Source organism: Python bivittatus, unplaced genomic scaffold (genome assembly GCF_059951505.1).
Source record: "Python bivittatus isolate LINGU-HERP-01145 unplaced genomic scaffold, Pbiv_v1 ctg000810_np1212, whole genome shotgun sequence".
Lineage (NCBI taxonomy): Eukaryota > Metazoa > Chordata > Lepidosauria > Squamata > Pythonidae > Python > Python bivittatus.
The window spans coordinates 1,505,228-1,527,968 of record NW_028277111.1 but is presented as its reverse complement, the minus strand read 5'-3'; the positions used below and the strand labels follow the sequence as shown (position 1 = coordinate 1,527,968).

General features: G+C 45.0%; 1 protein-coding gene across 7 annotated transcripts; it reads right to left on the bottom strand.

The window, feature by feature from the left end:
* Positions 1 to 397: 397 nt before the first annotated feature.
* Positions 398 to 22,738, bottom strand: LOC103052791 (uncharacterized). Of its 7 annotated transcripts, none has more exons than XM_088129549.1 (9): positions 22,649 to 22,738; positions 15,528 to 15,806; positions 14,002 to 14,116; positions 11,156 to 11,611; positions 9,578 to 9,704; positions 8,563 to 8,658; positions 6,272 to 6,427; positions 4,874 to 4,996; positions 398 to 4,338 (listed from the first exon to the last, which is right to left on the bottom strand). In XM_088129549.1, the coding sequence occupies exons 4-9, from the start codon at positions 11,444 to 11,446 to the stop codon at positions 3,182 to 3,184; spliced, it is 1,950 nt and encodes a 649-aa protein (XP_087985675.1). In that variant the 5' UTR covers positions 11,447 to 11,611; positions 14,002 to 14,116; positions 15,528 to 15,806; positions 22,649 to 22,738; the 3' UTR covers positions 398 to 3,181. The 7 variants fall into 7 exon arrangements, with proteins under 7 accessions (XP_087985675.1, XP_087985676.1, XP_087985678.1 ...); XM_088129550.1 differs by having other exon boundaries at positions 15,528 to 15,802; XM_088129552.1 differs by lacking the exon at positions 22,649 to 22,738 and adding an exon at positions 22,231 to 22,611.
* Between the last annotated feature and the right edge of the window lie 3 nt (positions 22,739 to 22,741).

The window sequence follows — 22,741 nt, the reverse complement described above, 5'->3', positions numbered from 1 at the left end:
TTTAAAAAATGTTAATATTTGTCTGATCGTAAGTTCTCAAAACCTGCACCACAGTACCATTATTTGTAACAGTCCCCAGAAAATCTCGCAACCGTCTAAATAGCTTTAAGAAGTGAGGTCACTTTGAGAAAGTTTAATATTCACCACGATGTAGCTTCAGATGCCCATCATTCTCTAGCAGAGTGTTTCTCAACCTTGGCCACTTGAAGATGTGTGGACTTCAACGAGTATATCTCATATACAGAGCCTTTTTATAAAAGGGGCTCTTTCCATCATTAACCAGTAAATGTCAACATTTACTAAAAGGGGCTTAGCATAATCCAAAATTGCTTCAGAAGCGTGTGTTTTTTTTAATTACCCTGTCTGCGCATTTTCACCCCAATTATTTCATCTGATGAAATATGGTTAAGAAATATTTTAAATGGAAGTTACGGCTTTTTTTTTTTTTTTTTGGGTGCCTTCAAGCGGTCTTGACTCCTAGTGACGACATGGACAAGCCCCTGCATTTTTCTTGGCAAGGTTTTTCAGAAGTGGTTTGCCCTGGCCTTCTCCTCCTTCCTAGGGCTGAGAGAGAGAGACTGGCCCAAGGTCACCCAGCTGGCTTCATGACTAAGATGGGACTAGAACTCAGGGTCTCCCAGTTTCTAGCCGGGTGCCTTTGACCACCATACCAAACTGGTTCTCATTTTTCTAATTACAGAAAGCCTGAATATAATAAGGTATAGTCCCCAAATCTCTCAATATTCAAATGCTTAAGCTATCTCCCACTGTATCTCCGGTGTGTAACATCCTCTCATGGCCTCTATTTGTGCTCAGGAGTCCTACGAGACCCCATTCCTGCACTTATTCTTCTATATCAGTGTTTCTCAACCTTGGCAACTTGAAGACGTGTGGACTTCAACTCCCAGAATTTCCCAGCCAGCATGGCTGGCTGGGGAATTCTGGGAGTTGAAGTCCACACGTCTTCAAGTTGCCAAGGTTGAGAAACACTGTTCTGTATCATACACGTAACAGCACAATTCTTTAGATAACAGAATTAGAGATAAGCCCCCATTTTTCAGGTAAATCCACTTTCCAACTGTCCCCATCAAGATCTGGAGCCCTCCTGCTTTTAGTGACTGCCACACCCATTAGCCACAGCAACAAATCGAGAATTCTGGGTGGACAGCCTTTCTAAAGTTTATTTCAGGATTGCTGAAACGTAGGAAGAAAGGCCAGCCCAAAATCATACCTGGAGAATCCCAGCCTGTGTAAAACTAAGCTATATCGGCCATCCTAAAAACGTGATTTGGGGTTTAGAAACCACTATCATCTTCATGCTGTTAAAAAATAACCACAAGAACCCACTGATGCCTGAACTTTACTTTAGTCTATTTTCAGTTAGGCCTATGGAACTGTTTCACCATAACCCTTTGCTTATAAGCCAGGGATCAGCCATGCGACAGTGGAGCCCTCCAAATGTGGGCCCCACCCCCACAGAATGCCCACTTTAAAAAACAACCACCTTTTTAAATGGTTCAAACCTTGTCCGACCTCAGATCTCGACACAAGATTCCATGAGATTCTGACATCCCAGTTGGAGCTCTCAAGAGGGGATTGTCAAAAATCTTGCAAGATGTGATAATCGTGTGAGACAGCGATGGTTCGGAAGTTCATTATCGGTTTAAGCAACTGTATTCAACTTGTTAAGCCCCTGATTGGCAAGATCTAGTCTGCAAATTTGGGGCATTTGCACAATGCCACCTTGCCTCAAACGTTGGCAACCCCGTTGTCTATGTACAAAACGACCCTTCCCTGTGATGGGAAATTCCTCTAGAGGAGATTCTGTTTCCATCGCAGAGGTCTTCCTGTGCTAGAACTGTGCCTGTCTCATTTTGCAAATCTCTGCACTCCCCACCTGCATTCGAGAGGATTAATGTCTGGCTAGAAAGCATAAGGCAGCACAATTAATCCTTTTCTTGGCCTCCTACAAGGGTCGGTCTTTCATTAAACCTGCATAACATGGCAATCTTAATCGTTTTGATAATGACGACTTTCTGCAGCAGTTGTCAAGCACACTGAATCCCATTGAAATAAACTGGCCATAACATGCTTAATCCTTGTGCTGCGTTAGGGTTGAGAATTTTTTTTTAAAAAAGGCATGCTGGAAATCTAACACGCTCCTGGATATTCATGCATCCACACTTATCCGTTATGAGTTCATAATTTTGGCAGCACTGCTTTAGGGCAGTGTTTCTCAAACTTGGCAAGTTTAAGATGTGTGGACCAACTCCCAGAAATTCTGGGCTGACTGGGGAATTCTGGGAATGGCTGGGAATTCTGGGAGTTGAAGTCCGCACATCTTAAAGTTGGCAAGGCTGAGAAACACTCCTTTAGAGGATCTCTTCTTTGAAAATTAAACAGTAAAAAGGGTATTCGTAAAACAGCAGTCTTGCTTCATGTCCACGCTTTTGTCCCAATTTCTTTGGACCACCTGTTCCTCATCTGCAATCTTTCTGCATGTTTAAATTTCTATTCAGTGGACAAAAGAGGCTATCCTTTTATTTACCAACGCCAACAGCCCTCCTGCCCCCTCCCTTTTGAACCTGGGGTTCGTTCAAGGAAGTCAGAGCAAGCGGAAGAGACCCAGCATTTCTCACCTGGTTCAGCTAAAAAGGATCCCATTTCAAAAACGGGGAGGAGAAAGAACTCCTGCTCTTCAAGGCAGGATATTCTATTGTCTTTTCTTTCAACTGCTTGAATTCAATTATTCTTTTTGCTTCCCTGGGGACTGAGAAAACAGCCCTGGGGGCCAAACCGTGAGATCTGAACTTGCTGCTGGAGTAGCACAATTTTGAACCATCAATCTCTTGTCCTTCTCCTCCCCTCCCCAAGCTTGCACCCTAAATCCGGTCTTTGGAGAATGTATATTTCTCTCTCTCTCTCTCCAATCATTGCCCGCAGCCAAACAGTGAGCAAACAGTGAAGATGTCCAGGAATTTCATGCCTTCCATCTTTCCTAAAGAATCTGGTCTCTTTCCAAAGAAAGCCCTGCTCTGTGATTTCGGATCAATGAGTCTGTCCTTGGAAAACGGGTTCATTTTCAGGATGGGATTCAACCTTTGCACAGCTTGTGGGTTGACCAGGTTAGGATGCCCAGAAAGTGTAGCTGCAGCCGAAGTCTCTTTTGCACCCACAACCTTCACAGGGCTAAGGTCCTCTCCTCTGTGAATTCTTTCATAACCAGGATGGCTTGATCTCCCACAGATGTCTCCTGAATAGTCCACAGGTTTGGCATGCCTCCTTCCCCTGGCTCAGTGGAAGATGAATACGATGAAAGGGGCCAGTGGAAAGGCTCTGTGGGGTGAGTGTACTGGTAATAGCTCTCTTGGGCGAAGCTTCCGATATCCAGGAAGATGTTGGCCCCAACGGAAGCCTTCGACCCACGCTTTGGTTCCAAGGTTTTATGGCGTTTGGCGTCATGCGTGTTCTGATGTCGGATGAGATGTGAGCTCTGGTTGAAGCTCTTCCCGCACTCAGTGCACCGATAGGGTTTCTCTCCCGTGTGGATTTTCTGGTGCCGGAGAAGCGTGGCGAGGTCGTTGAAGCTCTTCCCGCATTCGGTGCATTTGTACGGCTTCTCTCCCGTGTGGATCCTCTGGTGGCGAAGAAGGGTTCTGCGGTCACTGAAGCTCTTCCCGCATTCTGAACATTCGAAAGGCCTCTCCCCGGTGTGCACGCGCCAGTGAGCTTCCAGGTTGGACTTATCGCAGAAGCTCTTGCTGCAACTGGAGCACTTATATGGCTTCTCCCCGGTGTGGCTTCGCCAGTGGGTCTTCAGGCTGTACTTGTTGTAAAAACTTTTGCTGCAGCTGGAGCAATGAAAGGTCTTCTCTCTGCTTTCCACGTGCGTTTTTTGATGGGTAATCAGATTTGTGGTCCGATTAAAACTCTTTCCACATTCTGGGCATTTGTACGGTTTCTCCCCGGTGTGGATTCTCTGGTGGCGAAGAAAGCTGGTTTTGTCACAAAAGCCCTTGCTACAGACGGTGCATTTATAGGGTTTCTCCCCTGTGTGGATTCTCTGGTGAACTTTAAGGCTTGCCTTTCGAGTGAAACTTTTCCCACAAACTTTGCACTGGTTCTTCCTCTTGCCCTTGTAGATTTTTTGTTGCACCGACATTCCACTGTAGTTGCTTTCCTGGGAATTGTCTTTATTCAGCCACTCTTCAACTTGGGTTTCTTTATTCCTCTCTGGCCCTTTTGGGTTCCCAAAGTTGCTTTCTGTGTCCTCATCCTCCGTATCTTCTGACAATACCCCATAAGGTTCCCATTCACTCCCACTTTCCCAGACATCACCTAGTGGGAGGGAGGGAGGGAGAGAGAGAGAGAGAGAGAGAGAGAGAAAGGAGACAAGGCCAGTAACAAAGATTCAAAATCAAACAGGTGTGCCAGATGTATTGTGGTCAGTGAGGAGCTGAAAATGTAAATCCTTTGAAATAATAAAGCAAAAAGGAGGGCGGGAGTTCTATTTCAGCCTACCCAGAATGTATCTAGTTGGGGAATGCTATTTGGGAAAAACGTCAGTGTCCCTTTTCAGGTAAAACCTGAAGAGTGCCAAATCACAGAATAAGGCAAACCAGAAATATAGAGAGGAGGGCAAACCATAAATGTATAAAACACTTTTTAAAAAAGTAAAGTCTTAGAAGTAAGCCTGTGAAATTTGGCAGAACTGGGGAAAAAGGAAGACGTAAGTAAACCGATGGTCCTTGTGGAACTCTGCTCAGGTACGTCAGAACTGCCTTTCCTGGTGTCCAAACGGCCTCTCTGGAGCAGGCGTTCTGCTGATGGGGCAGGGGCAGGGGGCAGTCTCCCTACTCTTGTGGATACTCACTCTCAGCCATCTCCATCACAAGGGGGACCCTTGTTTGTGACCCTCCTGGCAGAGCCTGCAGGGGTTCTTTGGACAGGAGGCCCCCACTCGTCTTGGTGTCGGTTCCAGGTATCGTCTCATCACCTTTCGGCCACCGAGAAAGCAAGGGAAGAGGGAATGTTGAAAAACCCTTATCACTTTAGTTCTTTCCAGGAGATGAATCACTGATTCCCATTTCCCCAAACAATTTTTCAAAGTTGCTTATTAAAAAAATGTTCCTTTTTCTAAAGGGAAAAAAGGTTCATTCATCCAGGATTAAAACAAACAACCAACAAAACCACACTTGAAGACCGACAGAAGGGCCACAGAAGAATGCGCAAGGCTTTACTTTCCGCAAAACTCTGTAGTGCAGTACAAAAAACAGGAACTGAGGACAGACCTCTTGGCTGTAACCTTTGGATTTTTCTGCTTCTTCCTCTCTCTCCTGATAACTTTTCTTTTTAACCGGCTAGCCTGATGAAGAGCTCAGGAGAACTCAGAAAGCTTACACACTCTTTGGCAGAATCAGGCCTGGGGACCATCAAGCCCTGTGTCCCAGTGCATGAGCCCTGTGAGGTGGTCCAGACAGGAAGCACACCCAGAAGTACCAGCTCTATCTTTATTGTAAGCTTTTAATATTAACAGAATCTTGCAAGACTGAAAGTCTTTCTCCCCTTCTCTCCTTTTACTCTCTGGAAAACTAGGGAGGGTCCCTCCTGAGTCGCTTCCCACACCCTCCCTCCTCCTCCTCTGGGCTGAGATACCTTTTACACACCCATTGTCTAGTCCGCAGCTCTCCCTCCTGTCTCCCAAGGACATTCCCACAGACCATTGCACACTGTAGCCAAAGGGATGGATTTGAGAAGCTGCCAAGCCTGAATGGAAGGCCGGGAGCCTCTGGGTCAGGAGGCCATCAGCAGCCAGCAATATTAGGAGCCACTGAGGGCCTGATTCTCCGTGGACCCATCCAGTCCCCTTTTCAAATCCTCCAATTTGGTGGCCAGGACCCCTTGCGCTAGTGGCCAATTCCACCCTTGAACTTTGCCCAGTATGAGAAACTTCTTTTTTGGGTCCTGAGATTCTCTGCATTCATTTCAAGAGATCACCTCAAGTACTAACCCTGGGAGAGAGGGAGAAAGGATTCAGTAAGGACGGATTAGGTCCCCGCAGAGTGGCAGATGTCAGCTGGAGCAGAAAAATACCTGCTAGAGGAAGGGGGATGTTTCAGTTTGTCCTTAAGGTTGGCAAAATTCTGGAAGGAGAGCATGGCTGGCCTGAATAAGAATGCTCCGGTCAGAATGCCACAATTCCCACTCATCATGGTAACATCCATCAAAGCCACGATACAAATCTTAAATAAATCTTTCTTTCATTAAATACCTGCCGATTCCTTTGGCCATATTTTGGCTGGTTGGTTCTCTTCTTGTTTCTTTTCCCCTCTCTGATTCCACAGATGATCTTCTACTTCTTTGCCCGTCCCTTCATCAGACACCACCCCAACCGATCTACTGTGGCCATCATTTCCCCAGGTGACACCTGTTGGAATCATGCCCAAGATAAATGTTAGGGAGAAATAGACTTCAAGGCACATGCTTTTCCCTATACAGGTAGTCCTCACTTAACAATCATTTGTTTAGGGGCCATTTGAAGTTACAATGGTGCTGAACACAGGGACTTATAACCGGTCCTCCCACTTACAACCATCACAGCACCCCTGCAGTCACACGATTGCGATCTGGGCGCTTGGCAACCAGTTCACACTTATGACGGTTGCAGCATCCTAAGGTTATGTGATTGCCACTGCAATCTTCCCAGCCGGCTTCTGGTAAGCAAAATCAATGGAGAACCACGATTCACTTAACCACCACATGATTTGGTTGGCCATGGTGATTCACTTAATGACCGCTGCAAAAAGGGCCATAAAATCAGGTGTGGCTTGCTTAACAACCACCTTGCTTAATAATGAATTTTCTGGTCCCTATTGTGGTTGATAAGCAAGGACTACCTGTAGACTTGGCTGTTAAGCCCTGTGAGGCTGTTAAGCTCAGGAACCAAGATCTGCTTGGATTTCTGCAAATACCGTATTTTTCCGACTATAAGACGATACTTTTTTCTAAAATCCTTACCCTAAAAACTGAAGGGCGCCTTATTCAAGGAAGTCAGCCGAGAATCGCGCGGTTCCAAACTGCCCATACTTTGTTTCTGCAGAGAGGCTTCCTCCTATTGCTAGCCTCCAATCACGAGTGAAATAGCTTGTCTCCCAAACAGACTTCCTCCAATCACGAGCCTGATGTAACTGATGTCAGCTGATGCTGAACAAACCAATTAGAGGAAGGCTGATTGCAGAGACAAGCTATCTGCAGTTTCACTCGTGCTTGAATGTAATCAGTTAAGCAAGAGAGCCTGGAAATAGAGCTGCAGAGAGACGGTTTGGACCTCCTCCCACCGAGTGTATCAGGTCAATGTTAACTAATTACTAAATAAAAATGTGTTCTGCACTATCTTTAAAATATTGATTTTTTAATTTTGGGCTGGAAAAGTGGGGGTCGTCTTGTACATGGGGGCGTCTTATTGTCGGAAAAATACGGTACCCTTTCTTGCTAGATATTTATTTAACAGAATCTTGAAAGCCTACCAAAGTAATTCTCCAGATCAACTTATACCTAGCGTAATTAAGGCAGAGTTACTTTGATTCTCTTTCTTGTACATGCCTCTCCCCTGGACTCCAGAATCACTTCTGTTATGGCCCCATTACCTCCCTTAACTGTGTAGCTGCCTGCGGTAGGTTCCCAAGTACTGTTAGGCACTTCACCACAACAACGTACTCCCTTCTCCTATCTTCCATAAAAATATTCCAGGTTATCGAGTTAAATTACTGAGAGTTAAATAAAATTATGAGATGAAAATGAAAAATCTTGAAAATCTTTTTTGTGATAGAAATATTGTGTGGACCTTAACTTGCATTTGCTATAATTCCATTTCTTTCATTTCTCCAGCAGGGAGCTCTCAATTTTTGTCAAGCTCTGTGGGGCTGTGAAGCTCAAGAAATAAGAATCACTTGGATTTGGGGACATTGTAGGAGGAGAGCTGTGTTAGGTTTATGGTGGCAAAACATCAGGAGGAGTCTGGTAGCATGTTTTCCAACTAACTTATTTTATTAAAAAGCATAAACTTCCACGAGCTGCAAAAACCACCCGCAATTTCATGAATGTACTTCTTTCCTTTTAAACATGGATACTAGGTAGATGAAAAATTTAGCGTTCCAGAGTCAGAGTGACTTTTGGAACATTCCCTCCATCTTCTGGATTATGTCACTCCAGCTGTTCTGTGGGTGGCTTGGCAATTTTCTGAAAGTCAAACTTTATTTCCAGAAAATTGCTAGACCAGCCCTGGAATAATCAAGCTGACATGGTTTGGAGGACAAAGTGAACTTTCTCTGGAAATTCCAAGAGCATACCATCCCCAGAATCAAAGGTTTGGCACACTCCGGTTACCCTACTATGCCTGTTTGCTGCGGTTCAATTTCACACACACACACCCGCCAAAATTACTGTCTTCAGCTGTCCCTCTATCCTAGATGGAAAAAAAAAGATAACCATGAAAATCAATCAGTTGATAGACTGAATTTGGCAATTCTGAAGCCACACCCAACACAAGCAATCAGTTGCTACCTCTTTTCCCATCTCCTTCTTCAGAGCTTGGGCTGTATATCTCTTCTTTGTCTTCCAACCAGGAGATGAGATCAGGTTTGGGAACTGGAGGCCCTTCTAGGAAAGGAAACACATTACATATTGGGTTTTCTGATTAAATGTATAGGTTGCTGGAGGCAAAGGCAAATTATCCCTTCCCCTGTTCTGTAAGCAGAAGAATGCAATTGGCAATTGCAAAGAACTACCATTCCAGGAATGGAATGTTCCAGATGCCCCTTGAATGTTCCATTTCTCCTTTGAACTGCAGATCCAGCCAGACTGACTTCCAGAAAAATCACTCTACTGTCATAGGAACAGCAAGATTGAAGGAGACTGGAGAAACAGTCTAGATCTCTCTAGAAAATTTGGTTTCCTGGAATGGTAGCTTTCACACATCTGTAGAAGAGAGGAACCTGCCTTATCTGGAGTCAGACTGCTGGAATGTTCTCCCCTCAAACAGAGATCTAGCCAAGTTCACTTCCAGAAGAATCATTAGACCACTAGTGGAACAGCCAGATCAGTTGCCTGGAGAAGAAACCAAATATTCTGCAGCTCTCCAGAACATTTTGTCCCAAATGCTGGTTTTCCCCCTCCCTAGGAGACAGGAATCTGCCTTGTCTGGAGTCCAACCACTGAACATTTGGGTTCTCCTCTAACCTACACAAATCCAGCCAGATTAATTTCTAGAAGAGCCACCATAAGAACAGCTTGATTGGTTAGCGAGCCCTCCAGAACACCTTGTTCCCAGAATGGTAGGGTTTTTGACATCCCTTTAGACAGGAAGCTGACGGGCCTTTCCCAGCTGTATTTGAAATGCTGGGCTGGGAATTTTTGGCATGCGCAGCAGTGGCTCGGTGGCTCTGTCCCCAACCTACAACGGACGGCCTGGATGCCACCCTGTAGCCTTTTTATTCTTCTGTTCTGCTTTGCATGAGTAACCTTGCCCTTTTCAAGGGCAAGGAGAACTTCCCCTGCCGAGGAACCAACGTGCTCTTACCCAGAGAGGCCACAGTCCCGTAGTTCTCCACCATGACCTCCCGATAGAGCGCCCTCTGCTCTGGATCCAGCATCCCCCATTCCCCCTTGGTGAAACGCACGGCAACTTCCTCAAAGGTCACCGGTCCCTGAGATTAAGGGGGAAAAACATTCCTTAGACCCACGTGATCCAGAGAGCATGGAGCACAACCTTCCTGTTAGCCCAGGGCAGCTTTTCCCAGACAGGATGCATTACAACTCCTCAAGGTGTAGGCTTGCTGTGGATGATGGGAGGAGTAGGCCAGCACAACTCAAGCCATAAGATTGGAGAAAATTGTTGAAATAATCTTCCTCCCCCCTGGAATAATAAATGTTGAGAAAGCACGTGTGTGTGCGCACATGCACAGGGGCATGATGGGAGCTCTGGGGGGGAGGCTTTGGGCCAGTCCCTTCCTGCCAGCTCCAGAGGCAGGGTGGGACAGTGGGGAAGGTGCTGGATTAAGAGTGGGGAGGCCCAGGTTCCAGTCCCCCCTCAGCCACAGACGCTCCCTGGGAGACTCTGGGCCAGCCCCTCCCTCTAGCCCAAGTGACAGTGTGGTCTAGGGCTGGAGGTGCTGCACTAGGAATGGGGGACCTCCTCAGCAAGGGAAGAAGGAAACCAACAGCGTGGGTACCTCCTCCCTTAATAGACACCTAGCAATCAACTTCTAGATATGGGAGAACCAACCAATAGACAGGAACAGTCTCAGATGAAGCAAGGCAGCTAACCTAGCCAGGTAGGCCAACCAGAAACGCACCCAACCCACAGCAACCCTAGTCAAGGCAGGCAGAATGAGCAGCCACCCATCCAAAGCCAGCAAGCCCCACTCCCCAGGTCCAAGCACTGACGCTACCTGGTTTGGTAATGAAATGATTGCAAGAGGAAAACTAAGCTCAGGCAACACCAAGTTCCCAACATTTTGACCCTGAGCTACACATATTCTCTACTAGTGAAAGAAGGTGCTGTTAAGTAGTAGTAGTAGTAGTAGTAGTAGTACAGAAGTAGCAGTAGTAGTAGTAGTAATAATGGGAGAGGAGTCAATGGAAGAGCATCCACTTAGAAAACTGAAGGTGCTGAAATCCCTGGTGATTGGCCCTGCCTGGAGAATTATGGGAGCTGAAGTCCACACATCTTAACACTGGTCTGGAGCAGCAAAACATCAGGAGGAGTCAGGCAGCACCTTTTCCAGCTATCAATTTTACTACAGGGCACAAGCTTTCATGAGCTTCAGCTTACTCCACCGAGTGCATAAGTTCACAAAAGCTTCTGCCTTTTAATCAAATCTGTTCGTCGGAAAAGGTGCTACCGGACTCCTCCTGATTTTTTGTTCAAGCTGTAGGTAAAAAGGCATCAGATTGGAAAACCATAAACTCTGGGGTTCCCTGTGGCCCATCTGACCTAGCCTCTGCCAGAAATGCCAATCTAGAGCTACAGAAGCCTGGTCTTTGCTTGGAGATTTCCCACATTGGATAATCTTCTTGGTCATCACCAGCTCCGTCTCCCCTCAACCTCGGAAATAGCAGGTCCCTCCTTGAAAATGCCAGGCGATCCCAGGCTCACCTGATCTTCTTCTACTTTCTCCAGGAAGAAACCTAACAGCCTCTGCCTCTGACACTCCTGGCTTCGCCTCTGATCCTGGGGTGTGTCCAAGCGGATTGCATTCTCCTCGTCCAAGATGGCTGCTCCCTTTCTTTCCTGGTATTTCCTGTTATTCCCTGCCTGAAAGCCAAGGGAGACCTGGGGTGCCATTTGAGGGCCTACCACATCTGGTTCACCCATTTTCTCTTCCTGGTTCAGCGCGTCCCTCAACTCTGGACTTGCAGGCAAAGCATCGCCTTGCTCTGTCCTCATCTTCAGGACAAAGACAGCTGGAATTTGGAGAAACGAGGTGCACGGACGCGAGTTCTTGATTCTACAAAGTCAACAGATTGTTGCTTGGTAACACTGGCTGGAGGATACAGCCACCAAAGAGGGAAGACGGGTTGGTTCCAGCTAGCCAGAGGGTTCTTTCCTTACCTGAAAGAGAGAAATACGGTAATAGCTTGTCATAGAGAAGCTAGTCTTGTATCAGCCTTCCCCGGCGCCCAGAAGATAGCTTTTGTCACTCAAGAAGGCTGCATTGCCTGTGATTTATAGAAGTCAACGGTGCACTCACCTGGAGGGCACACCTTCAGGAGAAGTGGCCTTACACTCCACTAGGGATGGGTAACTTTTCTCAACACGAGGGTTGCAATTAACATTTGGGTGAGCTATAGAAGCTGCCCTGCCCAAAATGGGTGGGAATTGGATTATGAAAAGGGAAGAAACTGTAATTTAAACAGAAGCTGAATTAAGGTGAGATTAATTACAGTCACTATAATTACTCAACACATTTTTGTTTTGATTTCAATTTATTTTCCTGCATTACATAGGCTTCCTTGATTTATTTTACTTTACTTCACTTCATTGTTATCTAGTATAAAGTAAACTTTACTTTTTAATGCATGAATAGGCATGGCTTGACTTTACTTTTAATGTATTACCAAGGCCTCTATGCCACATTACTTTAATGTATGACATAGACTTCCATGATATTCCAATCTGTTGGCTCGGAACCTCAGTTCATTAAGGTTAAAGACTCAAAAGAACCCCAGACAAAAATCACTCTCAATCACTGATCCCCACTAAACCATGATGACACCTCTTCAGGGGAATAATCAATCTATCTTCTGTTCCTTCTCCGTAAACTCTCCAAAAGGACCAGGGTGTTCCTGGCTCCATGGCACTTAAGAGGGGCAAAGCCACCTGTATCTGCAGGGCTAATCTGGTCCAAGAGGAAAGGGGCCATTACCGGGAATTTCCTCATCCACTGCACTCCTAATTGCACTGGCAAATTGCATTCCTAATTCAGATACGTTCAAGACCACCATTCAGGGACAAGAGTTTGAAGTCTGGGTTCAATGGGACGCTCATGCTTCCTCCCCATTCAGCCCTCAAAGAGAGCCTCTAACCTTTCTCACTCCAAAGATTCACTGCCCAAGACGCTATCCAAAATATTTCCAGAACGCAGGACAAGAGAGAACCACCTACAACCTTTGGGATTAAGTGGCCCACGAATCAAATCAGTTCAAAGCAAAGCGAGCAAGCCACAGAGGATAATTCGCGTGGTGAGGGCAGATCTAAGACTGCAGAAGTAGGGGAAAAAAATATTTGGGGGGTGGAATGGAGGGTGGGAAGAGGACAAAAGCCCCGAAATGGAGATGGGGTACAGCCCATGGCTGTGAAATGTTGCCTGGCTATCGGAGTGGGCAACAGAACAGAGTATCCTGGTAAAGCCTCTTGGCCTCTGCTCACAGTGCCATTTTGTGTTAGGTTTTCCCTGCAAGATCTTAACACCACAATAGTGTTAGCATGGAGGAGAGAAAGCACGACAGTGCTGCAGGGAATCACACAGAGAAAGCAGATGGAAACATTTCCCCTCCTTTTGTTTAAAAACTACATACCCTTGTCTCTCACTTTGCAGTTGGGGGCTGGCAGGCTCATCTGGAATGCTGAGCACATGCCACGGGCACACTCACAAAATGGCTGACGTGGAAGGTGCGGCCAGTCACAAAACATCCCTTTCCTAGAGGGCAAACAATGAGGTTGCTCTCTATGGGCTTTACAGGCTTGTCCCCTTCCACGCTAAGGAATCACTTTACACATTAATTTGTAATGTGATTCAAATTAAACTTTTAAATTAAAATATACTGGACCTGGAGGCTTTTTTGCCAAGAAGAACAGGCAGCTTTACCACATGAGAAAATAAAGGGCCTCATTCAGAACTATCACAAAAGGCTGAGAGCCGTCATTGATGCTAAAGAGGGCAATCCACAATATTAAGAACTAAGGCTATGCAAACAGGACCATTTTATTATTTTCTCGATTGCTATGGTTTATTTAATGATTGTGCTATTCTGTGATCCCCAATAGTTCAATTTGAATCACGTTACATTTTTTTTTTTAAAGTGTTTTGTCTGATTATTCATTTTGACTTACAAAACAGTCCACATCTTACAAATTCTGCAAGGGGTATGTAAACCGTACATATTAAATAAAGAAAAGCTAAAATAAAGTGTAACGCTCAAGCGGTGAAGGTTAACCCTCTTTCTGGGAAATAAAGACAGCGCCAGTGCTTTGCTCTGCATTTTGATTCAATTTTCTAATGAATACATTTTTAGTTCTTTCTTAAAAGAATCTTACACAAACAGGGAACTTGGTGTAACTTGCATGAGAATATCCTCAAGCTCCTAAACACCCCATGGATGAAGAAGGAAACGGCTAGCAAGGACAGCTACAGAACAAGCCACATTGGTAATGCTTCCCAAAACAGAAAAATCAGAGGAGAAGTAGCAAAGAGGGACAGGCAGAGGCAGAGTGATACCTACCTTGGAGGACAGATCACAAAAGGGAGAATGGCTGAGTCACGAGTATTTGCATGTAAGAAGTAGGCAGAGTCCTGAGAAGAGTGGCGGCAGGGAAGCGAATGTGAATCTCAGGGACCTGAAATTTGGGGGAAACAGAACCAGAGATCACACAAGAGGATTTCAGAGGGCAATATCGAGAAATATTTTTGGTTTTGTTTGATCCCTATTTTCCTTATTCCAGCAGCTGTGCATATCGGTCTTCCACTAGGACGGCATTCCCCATCCTGTTTTCCTCCAGATGAACTTGGCTGGGGATGATGGAAATTGTAGCTCGGTATTTCCAGTGGGCACTAGCTAGGTTGCATTAATTCCCTTCAGACTGAACTATGGCCGTGCCCCCCGCATAGGGCGGTCTTTCAAAACAGCGTTCAAACCAGCTGGTCCCAGACTTGTCCTTGAAGCCTGTGGCACGGACTGGATTTCAGCAGCTTTAATGATTCCAGCGCCATTGGAAGAGTTGACCTGGGGCCTTAAAGGTTTCAGGTTTAGTAGAACCAAAGGAAGTTTTTGGTCCAGATAGCACACTCACTGCTTTGCTGCCGTGAAATGTGAGAGCCACCAAGAAAGGGAATTTTATAGATTTGTGTGGGATAAATTAATTAATTATTAATGTATTTATTCAAGCATTTCTGTGGCTGTGAAGTCAGACCACGTGATTCCAGGCAGCTTACCAAAAGAGGAGGAGGAGGAGGAGGGAGGGAGGGAGGGAGGGAAGAACATAATCAGCCAATACAAAAAGAACATATCTCACACTTACAATACACAGTAAAATGATGACCAGGACTGAAATCTTTTATAGCTTGTCAATCAGAGGCTCAGCTCATTCTGACCTCAAGGCCTGGAGAACCAGCCAGATCTTAACCGTCTTCCTAAAGGCCTGCAGGGGTTGGGCCAACTGCATGTCAAAGAGGAGATTGTTCCAAAGGACCCCCAGACTCTGTCCATGGGGGCCATTTGCTATTTATTTCATTTTAAAAATGCATATGCCATCTTTGGGTAGCTTATAACATTTCAAAATCATGATTGAAATGTTAAAGCAAGCATTTCAAAAAAAACCACAACAACTGCGAGAATACCTAAATACTGTCACATCAAAAAAAGCCAAGATCTGTTCTCTCTCGTTCCCGGGGAAAGGACACGGAATGACGGATTTAAGCTACAAGAAAGCAGATTTCACAGGAAAGTGAGGGGAAGAAACCTCTTAACAGTAAGGGGTGCCCCAGAGTGGAACCAATGACCCAGATTGATGGCAGGTTCCCCTATCCTGGATGGAGTCAAGCACAGCCACCTGTCCGGGATGGCTCCATCTGGGTTCCTCCACTGAACTAAGGGGAGATAATCTTGCTTTGGATCTTCTCCACGATCAGAACGCAGACCCCTACCAAAACATATACACCAGAGCAAAGTGGTTCAAATGGGGAACTAGCAAAGACAAAGAAATGACAGTTTAAATCCATCCTCCGCCAGGAAAGCTCCGCTTAACCCACCTTGCGGGTGAGATGCTTTGGGTAAAAACTGGAGGGTCTTCTCTCAACAGGGAGCGGACTAGATGACCTCTAAGGATCCCTGGGACCCTCTGATTCCGAGATTCATTGCCGTGAGCTCCTCCAGAGAAGGTGGGTGAAGAGTCTGATGAATACGTTGTGCGCAGACGCACACTCACACAACATCGTGGCAGGCTTGCTCGCAAGCTGAAGCTACGGCTGTCTGGTCAGACGCAGGCGTACAGGGCTGCAGCGTTTGGTAAAACAACTCGTCCTGCCTGGCTGAGAAAGGGTTTAATCTTAGGCACAAGTAAAGTCAGATGAGGCAAATATAGGAACAATGCTTTGGGGGGAAAAACCCCAAACCCGGCAACCATCTCCAGAAACAAAATTCAAGCATTCACACGAGGAAGCTTTAACTGCTGTGAACAGTATTCAACAATCTCTTTTTTCTGAATCTGCCTCCCAGAGCATCTGTGTAAAGCCACCCTATTTTCCTTCCAATCCTTTTCTGAAGCATCTTTTTTTTTTTGCAAGATAGATTTTCTGCAAATAAGCATTTTGTAGTAGTAGTAGTAGTAGTAGTAGTAGTAGCAGCAGTAGTAATAATAATAATAATAATAATAATAATTTTTAAAAAACCTCATATCCTTTAACCACAGCTTCCCCTTATCCTTGTCAAAATACCAAAGCAGAGCCTTTGTCGCCCACTAAAGTCCAATAAACATCCTCAGGCAGACGTCTGTGGATCGCAGCCCAGCCCATCCAATACCCATTCAAGGAGCACCAGTGCTCTTCCTTGTCTTCCTCTGCATCGCTCCCGGTAAACGAAATTCCTGGAAAGACTGTTGGTCCTCTTTAAAAGCACTGATGTGGTCACCCTAGGTGACTAGCAATTAAAATGCAGGCGAGTGAGAGAGCGCATGCTGCTCCCGTCCCTTCTTTGAGCCGATACGAATAAAAGCCACCTGGGAGATCATGGACCGGTTCTCTGCCGATCCCTTGCAGGCTTACAAACTGCCCCTACCCCGGATACTGTACTAGTAACTAGGGGAGGTTCACACACAGGCTGCACCACATAAATAAACTGCAATCAATTAAGAAAACGCACTGATGCAAGAATCTTAGAGGGGTTCCCTTTGCAAGTATCTCCCTCATCTTGCGTCTTGTGTGTTGGGGGGTGGGCTTTCCATGCAATCAGCAGCTGCTTTATTGCAGCCCCATCCGCTTCTTTATTAAAGGGCTCCGATTCGACCCTGGCTATCCAACAGGGCAATCCATTTGAGCCTTAATCCTTTCTTTTTCACTTGGATTTCGTAAGCAATTCTCTTCCGCGTTCTTGGGCCTCTCTCTTCCCCCCTCCTAAACTTAAGAAACTCACCAGATCTCGCCTGGCCATTGACCCCCGAGTGGAAAAAATTCGTTGGAAAGGTGGGGGGAACAGTGTTAAAAGCAGGAAGTGACTTAAACCCAATTTACAACCCTTCTTCCTAGAAGACACACTAGGAATGTAAGTCTCAGTCAGTTTAACCCTTAGAGAGAATTTTGCCGGGAAAATCGCATTCCAGAAAAGGGCCTTTATAAAGACCACAGACCGGACTTTTAACAAGATGCTCTCAAATGAAGTTGGATTGCCAGTTCCATCACCCCCAGCTAGCAGGCCCATGCTGCCTGGGAAGCGATGGGAGCTGTAGTCCAGCGTATCTGGAGGACAGCCAAGTTGGGATAAACCAACAGCTCTGGCTCTCTCGAACCTTCAAGCAGAGGGGCTGAGTTCATACACAGTGCATCATCTCTCTCAGATTTATGAAAACTGGCTCCAAATTGCCCCCGAGTCCAGCCTTGGTGCCTTGTTCTAAAATCCTGGAGTTGTTTTCTCCTTTCAAGAATGGTGGACTGCCCTGTGGGAACATGCCTCAATGCCTAGAATAAATTTATACTTAAAAAATAAACCCAACGTAGGTTTTAATTTTAATTGGAAACCATTCTTATGTACAATCTTATACACAGAATTATGCTGCCTGCAAAATTTGGGTTTTAGAGTCCATATTTTCACTTGATGGATAATTATATGATTGCTTTAATGCATGATCTACTATTTCTAGTTTTTTTTAATGATTTGTTTTAACTAAGCATTTTTAACTTCAAACTCAACAAGGACACATGGATTTTGATTAGAAAATGGATATGAAATATTTGACGATACCATAAGCTTCTAAGGATCAAGCACAATGTATTCGTTTTATATTCCAGATTTGTTACTTATTTGCCCATATTTCTTTACCTGATTTTCTTATCCTTACCGCCTATTCCTTATATTCTTTCAAAATATATAAATAAAAGGGCAACATGAATAAATAAAAATCCTGAGGTTAAGCCATGTAAAAAGTGGTGCCACAATATCCCAAATGTAAGTGCAAATACAGGCACTTACCACCATTTGTTTAGTCACTGTCCAAAGTTACAATGGCGCTGAACCAAGGGACTCACCACCAGTCCTTGCGCTTACAACCATCACAGCACCCCCATAGTCACATGATTAAGACTCAGGTGCTTGGCAACCAGCTCGCACTTCTAACACTTGCAATGTCCCAGAGTCACGTGATCATCATTTGTGACCTTCTCAGCCAGCTTCCGGCAAGCAAAATCAATGGGGAACTGCATGATTCGCTTAATGACCACTGCAAAGAAGGTCATAAAATCGGGTGTGATTTGCTTAACAACCGCCCTGCTTAACAATGAATTTTCCAGTCCCTATTGTGGTCGTTAAGCAAGGACTACCTCTAAATTCTATTGTGTAAAACTGACTTTTGAGCAGGTGTTTTCAGGACTGGGCTGTAAATCTGCTAATGATCTAAAATGTCTGCAGATTTTAAAAAAAATTTCTCTCTCCCCGTAACAAAATGGAGTTATTCTTCCATTCCTGAGTAGCCCGAACAGAGAAAGACCCAAACACAGAAAGACCCACACAGAAATCAGACTTCTGCAGCTCCCAGCTATTGTCCGGCTGACTCCCACTGACCCTAGGCAGCACAACCAATATCACGGCAGATGGGAGTTGTAGTGCAGCAAAGAGCAGGAAAGCTGTAGGATCCCATTCTCATTTTACCCTATAAAATCTCCCTCAGATCGGGGGCTGTACATCAAGGCCTTTGTGCAATCACTAGGCATTTTTTGGGTTTATGCTTCATGTTTGCATCTTACTGCTCGCTTTTAAGACTGTGCTGTAAACCTGGCCATGGAAACCTCACGTTAAGCAGAAATCGGCATTAAATGGAAGGAATGTCTAAGATTCTGCTTAATTAGGATGCCTGCCCTGAGCTGAGGGATGGGCTTAGTGCCCTAAATGTTGTTCAGTCGTTAAGTCGTGTCTGACTCTTCGTGACCCCATGAACCATATCGCGCCAGGCCTTCCTGTCCTTCACTGCCTCCCTGAGCTTGCTCAGTTTCATGCTCATTGCTTCAGTGATGCTATCTAAATGACCCCTTCTAAATTTAGAGATACTGTACTGACATTACCTTCAGGACCATGCCAAAGTTTAGATACTTTTCACCTCCTTTTTCTCACAATCTGCTGCCAAAGTGAGACAAAGAGAGGCCATCAAGGCTGCTTTTTTGTGTCACTTGGACACCTCTGTCCTTGAGGAATTGTTTCTGTTTGAATCACAACACGAAACCTACATTTTATTATAATCAACCCAGCTGCTAGTGGGCAAGTTGATCTTTTGACTTGAAAACACACATATACACGTAAGGAAAGGAAAATTTAAAAAGATGGGGGGGAACTAACGTTTCCCATGGCTTTTCTGCAATTATGGAAACAATGAACCAATGGGAAAATATAAGTGAAGGATTTTTAAAAATACGCTCTATTCTTCAATTCACTCTAGTTTTAATTTCCTGTTGACATATTTTTCTTCTTTTAATGGTTAGTAAAGTTCCTTCCAAAATAAAGGGGTTAACATGAAAACAAAGAAAAACTCATGTATCTAAATATTATCTGGATAAATCCTTTTGAGTGGAATCTCAATTCTTTCAAAGAGCCTAACATCCAAAATAAAGGCTGTCCCCTTTAAAGTTTAATGAGATTAAATTTGGCTAAAACCTTACTTTTCAGAAGAGCAAATCCATTACACTTTTTCAATGTTATTATAAACTGCTCAGAGAACCTTTTCTATTAGGCAATATATGAATATTGTCAAACAAATAAAAATATAGATAAAAATCTAGAATCCACAGTACTGTAGAGCAGTAAGTTTATTAGGATCACCAAAATGGCACTAATGGGTACGCAGGTTTTTGCATTCTCCAAAAACTTCACTTAGGTGAAATGTTAAAAAACAGAGCATGGGGAAGACATTAACAAATCCCAGTTTAATCTTAATTGCCTCAGCTGGTTGCAATATCTAACCAACTAGGATGGATGTTTTAGGTTTTTTTCCCCCATGGATTAACACATATCACTTTCATTAAATAAAAGCGGATCCTATCCTATGAACCATGGCAGATTTCCAGAGCACAGCTAATCCTGTTTGCCAATACCTTATATGTATTGTTCAGTCCAAATTACTGTAAAGATAAATAAGTCTCAGAAGGAAGATGTGCATTTTTGTTCTGAAAATAGAGCAGACTAACATTATTACAGGCACACAGTTTTTCCCATTTGAGTTAGATAAATTTCTAGTGATATGATAGCTGTTATTTCTGTACTATAGATGTGGAGAAAGAGTGGCAAAAAACCCCCCTTGCAAAATTAAATTAAGAACATCAAATACATTAATGTTAATAACACAATTAATCTAAAGGCATTTATAATAGGTTTAATTCATTGTTTAAAAATTGAATACTACTGATTTGCCTGAAATTCTAGAATGTCTGTGGAGCTTTGAAACTTAAATATTTTGGTGTTTTCGTTTATTTTGTTTTTTCTTATTTTCTTAATTTTTTCCTATTTCCCTTTCTTTATTTCTCTGGATTTTCTCTTTGTTTTGTTTCTTTGCAATTTTTTTTATTGTTTTAGTTCGTCTTTTTTCGTTAATATAGTTTTTTAAATGGTTAAGCATATGGTTTATTTTATAATACAGTTTATATTTCCTGCTATCTATTCTCAATATGTAATGCCTTTTGGGAAAATTTAACTGTAATGTTTTTAAAATTTAATAAATAAAATATTTAAACATGTTCATAAGAGGAATAATTAGCACTCACTTATATGCAAATAAGCTCCAACTTTTGTTCTTTTTTGGGTGCTGCATTTCTTTCTCCCCAGGTTTTTTTTGGGCCAACAAGAAGTGCCAAGTGACTTCAGATTAAGCCTTTGGTATTAGTTCAAGATTTCAAGATCTAGTATTTGTCTGACATTTTCATGCATGACATTAAAAATGCTGAAAAGCCCACACCTCTGTATCAGCCCTTCCCATCAGCATATTCTCCAAATTTGTTTTGGCGCAACTCCGAGAATTCCCAGAAATTCTGAAAGGTGAAGACCCATGATACTTGGAGAAAACAATTATAGGAAAAATTATTCAATGCTTACAGAAAAATTACCGGTCACCTAACAAGTTTGTAAGTATGCAAATAATAATAATAATAATTTTTTCTGTGATAGAATATTTCAGCATTCCCATGCGACAGGAAAATTGCATAATGCACAAAAAGGATGATCAGGAGGAGGAAGAAGATATGGGGGGGCTGATTTCATGTAGTCAATTCATGCAAGCAATAAAGGATCCTACAAACTGAGGGAATAGATATGTCAAAATTTAAGATGTATGGAAAATTCAAAAGCAAGTCATTTATCATAGGTATTTCTCACCATAAGGATAAGGCTGGGGTGGGCCACCTAGGACCCCCAGCTTAATTTCAAAAGCTCTCTGAAAACAGTCCATTTCAAAAGTAACCTCTCCTTTCTTCAGGTACCTTACTTGGTGGAAAGAAAGAGGGCAAAGCGAGAAAGGCAGGGGAATAGAAAGGATGAATAGAAAGAGGGAGACAAAAATAAGGGATTCCACCACCCACTTCATCCAAAGGGAGTGCAGTCCCCTGTCCCCAGCAGTTTCCCTCTAAGAAAAGAAAATTTAAATGTATTTTCCTCTATTCTCAGCTCATGACAAGCTGACGAAGTGACAGAATGACAGGCCCCCAATTACACTGAGAGTTTTATAGCCAGGCAGAGATTTGAATTCCGATTGTGACCAAGACTGAACTTCTCACATTCTGCTGGGCCTCAGGTTACTGTATTTTATTTATTTTAAGAATTTCTAAGAAGGCTTTCAGGCAAAATCCTACCCATGTTCACTTCGTAAAGGCAACCACACACCTGCCACACTTCAACATAAGCAGCCCTTTATGACATTATTCAACCAGCACCTGGCTTGGCAACACGATGCCAGAGTTTCAACCCAAACTGACCGGAAATTTCCAAATCAGCAATCTGGGGGGGGGGGGGGTTGTTGTTGTTTAGCTTTCCCCAATTCTTTTTTATTATTATTATTATGCATTAGATCTGCATCCCCCTTCCCTCCAGAAGCCCTCCCCCTGCCAGTTTTCACCACCACCTCGCAACCCTGCGAGGTAGGCTGCTCTGGAAGAGAACGGCCGGCCCAGAGTCCCCGGGACCCGGGCCTCGCTCTCCCCGCCCCACGGCCGGCACCCTCCACGCCCCCCGCCGCCCTTTGGGTTCCCGTCACCCGGAGCCAGCACAGACCCGGACGCGTCGTCGAAGGGGGCTCCGGGAACCCAGGGGCTCCGGGGGCCTCGCGGAGCAGCTTCCCGCGATGGAGGGACCCCGGTCTCCGTCCCTTGGGCCCCCGCGCAAGGCCCCGGCTCTCGGCCCGCGAACCCGACCGCATCCCTCGCGGTCGCCCGGCCTCGCCCCCCGGCAGGCCGTAGGGAGGGCCGGAGGCGAGAGGACGCCGCTCGCGCGCCAGTCACTCGGGGGAGCCGGCGCGGAGGCCCCGCGCGACGGAGCCGCGACGCCCTCAGCCCGCGCGGCAGCGAGAGGAGCGAGGACAGACGAGGAACGTCCCTCCCCCGGTCTTGGAGGTCCCCGCCGGCAGGGCCGCCGGCCCCGCTCGCAGCCTCCGGGCTCCTCCAGCAGCCCCGCCGCGGCGCCCCGGCTTTACCTCCGCGCTCCCTGCAGCAGCCCGTCCTGCTCGGCCCGCAGAGAAGCGGGCGCAACCCAGAGCCTCCGGCGGCGAGAAGGCAGCCCGGCGCTC

Bases quoted from the DNA above. Each gene is read 5' to 3' on its own strand.
- LOC103052791 (XM_088129549.1), bottom strand. From the start codon at position 11,446: ATGAGGACAGAGCAAGGCGATGCTTTGCCTGCAAGTCCAGAGTTGAGG. The intron at 4,997-6,271 runs GTATTTAATGAA...GGTGGCCGAAAG, and splicing joins ATGGCCAAAGGAATCGGCAG to GTGATGAGACGATACCTGGA. The intron at 4,339-4,873 runs GTGAGTATCCAC...CCCTCCCACTAG, and splicing joins TGTGATGGAGATGGCTGAGA to GTGATGTCTGGGAAAGTGGG.